The 2,828-nt window shown below is 43.0% G+C and overlaps 1 protein-coding gene across 1 annotated transcript; it reads right to left on the bottom strand.

Annotated features, from left to right (window-relative positions):
• Positions 1–1,589: 1,589 nt before the first annotated feature.
• On the bottom strand, positions 1,590–2,562 carry LOC102260248 (olfactory receptor 1J4). The gene has a single exon (XM_005878321.2). The coding sequence runs from the start codon at positions 2,514–2,516 to the stop codon at positions 1,590–1,592; it is 927 nt and encodes a 308-aa protein (XP_005878383.2). The 5' UTR covers positions 2,517–2,562.
• Between the last annotated feature and the right edge of the window lie 266 nt (positions 2,563–2,828).

The raw sequence follows: 2,828 nt of genomic DNA, 5'->3' as shown, positions 1-2,828 counted from the left end.
TAAGAGGTAATCTCTATATACTGGTATAGCACATAAAAGAATTACAACAACAACAACATAATAATAATATATGATCAATATGTAAATAAGGGGAATGGAATAAAAATATATATATTTGATTAATCAAAAGGGAAGAAGATAAGAGACAATAAATGTGAAGCAGGTGAATCATAAAAATCAGTAATATGCAAAATATAAATTTAGATATATGATGATTATATTAGACTAGAGGCCTGGTGCATGAAATTCGTGCACTTGAATCTGTGGGGGGGTGGGGATCCCTCAGCCTTGCCACCCTCTCACATATTAGACTAGAGGCCTGGTGCATGAAATTCGTGCACTTGAATCTGTGGGGGGGTGGGGATCCCTCAGCCTTGCCTGCACCCTCTCACAGTCTGGGACCCCTTGGGGGATGTCCACTTGCTGGCTTCGTCCCGATCCCCTTAGGGATTGGGCCTAAGTCGGAAGCCAGACATACCTCTGGCAGTCCGGGCTCTCACAGTCCAGGTCCCCTCGCTCCTTACTGCCTGCCTGCATTGGAGGTCAGAGAGGCTCCTGCCACTGCCACTGCACTCGCCAGCCATTAGCCCGGATTCTGGCTGAGCGGGCTCGCCCTGTGGGAATGCACTAACCACCAGGGGGCAGCTCCTGTGTCGAGCATCACGCCCCTGGTGGTCAGTACACACCATAGCGACCTTTCTTTCTGCTGGTTGTTCTGCTGTTAGATCAATTTGCATATTAGGGTTTTATTATATAGGCTATCAATAGATAAAATTCTCCACAAATATCATAATTGTTGTGTTACATAAGATGAGCAAATCCAACTTTACACTGTTAGTGATGGACACTTCACAGATATAAAGACATAGCAAACCTTAAAGTGATGGAAATAATACCATGTAAACGGTAACGCGTAAGGGGCATCTTTACTACCACTGCTGTACTAGTACCTGTATCTCTATCTGTATCTTTATCTGTACCTGGATATGTATATATATCTATAGATTTAGTTATAATATATCTGTACTAATATAAGAAGTAGATGAGGGTTAAGGTTAGACCCATTTATGGATGTATGCTAATAAATTCATTTTTAAAATGCATTTATAAAGTCTTGCTTTGTAGAACATGCTAATTTTCATAGTGTAATTATTCTTATCATGGCTGATTGACGTCCACCAACATGATGTCATTGAATGTGAGTTGGAAGAGATGTGCAAAATCAGCTTGAAGCAAATGTGAGACAGCAAACAATAATCAGTTCAAAGTAAAAGTTCATCAGGAATGGATCATGATGGTAAATCAGTGAATCCTCAATAACATAGTCTAAAAATACAAACTCACAATTATAGTTGTGTAACATATTTTACAAAAAATTTTACATAGGTCTTTAAGAGATTATGAACAAGAGAATAAATAATTATTAACAACCCAAGTAGCAAATTTGACAAGTTGAATATTAACAGCACTTGTACATACCAACAGAATGCATATTCTAAGATTATATGGAGATGTCGACCGTATAATAATTTTAGAATATCTGTCTCACTGTGCTCCTGCCTGGAACCAGAGGACTTAGTGATTACCAGTTAGAACTTAACCCTATTGACACACATCTCTAAGGCCTGTTTTATATCTCTGTTCCTCAGGCTGTAGATGAAGGGGTTCAGCATGGGGGTAACTACTGTATACATGACTGAAGCAATTATGTCTTTAGAACCCCATGATGAGGAGAAAAAGTAAACACCTGTAGCTGTCCCGTAGTATAAAAACACCACAGACAGATGGGAGCCACAGGTGGAAAAGGCTTTAGAGAGTCTCTTAGTGGAGGGCACCCTCAGGATAATGGTTCCTATACAGATATATGATCCCAAGACAATGCTCAATGGCAGGAAGAAAAGCATTCCTCCCTCAGTGAATAGGACCAGCTCATTGAGGGAGATGTCTGAGCAGCTCAGCTTCAGCAGCACAGTGAGCTCACAGAAGAAGTGGGTGATGATATTGTGGGCACCGAAGGACAGGCGGACCAAGAGGAGGGTATGAAAAAGTGCATGGACACAGGCAGCCATATAAGACCCAGCCACCAGGAACATGCACAGCCCATTTCTCATGATGGTGATATAACGCAGAGGGTGACAGATGGCCACGTACCTGTCATATGCCATCCCTGCCAGAAGGAAATTGTCAACACTAGCAAAAAGTATGAAGAAATACAACTGAGAAATGCACCCCACATAGGGGATGGATTGTTGCCCAGTCTGCATGTTCATGAGCATCTTAGGGACAGTGACAGAGGAGAGAGAGATGTCAGAGAAGGCCAAGTGGCTGAGGAAGAAGTACATGGGCGTGTGCAGGCGAGAGTCCAGCCTGATGAGCAGGATGATGAGCAGGTTGCCCAGCACCGTGGTCAGGTACATGCCCAGGAACAGGGTGAAGAACACGCCCTGCTGCCCTGGCGGGATGGGGAGCCCCAGGAGGAGGAACTGGGACACGCTGCTCTGGTTCTCAGGCCTCATGCTGCTCTTCTGTCTGCTGGGGATGAAGAAGGTGTGGGAATCTCAGGAACCTAGAAAGGAAGATCAGAACCATCACATCTTATACCATCATTTTCTGGGCAAACCATTCATTTTGTAAAACTTTCATATTAATTTCTCACACTTGTGAATGTATGCATCTTTCCTCTATTCCAGTCTGGCTCCAGGAAAACATTGGAACCCCATGTAGTCAACAAGACCTCATTACAAAGAAGCAAGAGTGTGTTCACTGTGTCATTAACCAGGATTTATTGAACATGGAGTCAGTGTCGGGACCTCTATTAAGGACTGAGA

The sequence above is a fragment of the Myotis brandtii genome, unplaced genomic scaffold (assembly GCF_000412655.1).
Source record: "Myotis brandtii unplaced genomic scaffold, ASM41265v1 scaffold5538, whole genome shotgun sequence".
Classification (NCBI taxonomy): Eukaryota; Metazoa; Chordata; class Mammalia; order Chiroptera; family Vespertilionidae; genus Myotis; species Myotis brandtii.
This window is presented reverse-complemented; position numbering and strand designations above follow the sequence as displayed.

Coding starts and splice junctions, on each gene's coding strand:
- LOC102260248 (XM_005878321.2), bottom strand. CDS start 2,516: ATGAGGCCTGAGAACCAGAGCAGCGTGTCCCAGTTCCTCCTCCTGGGG.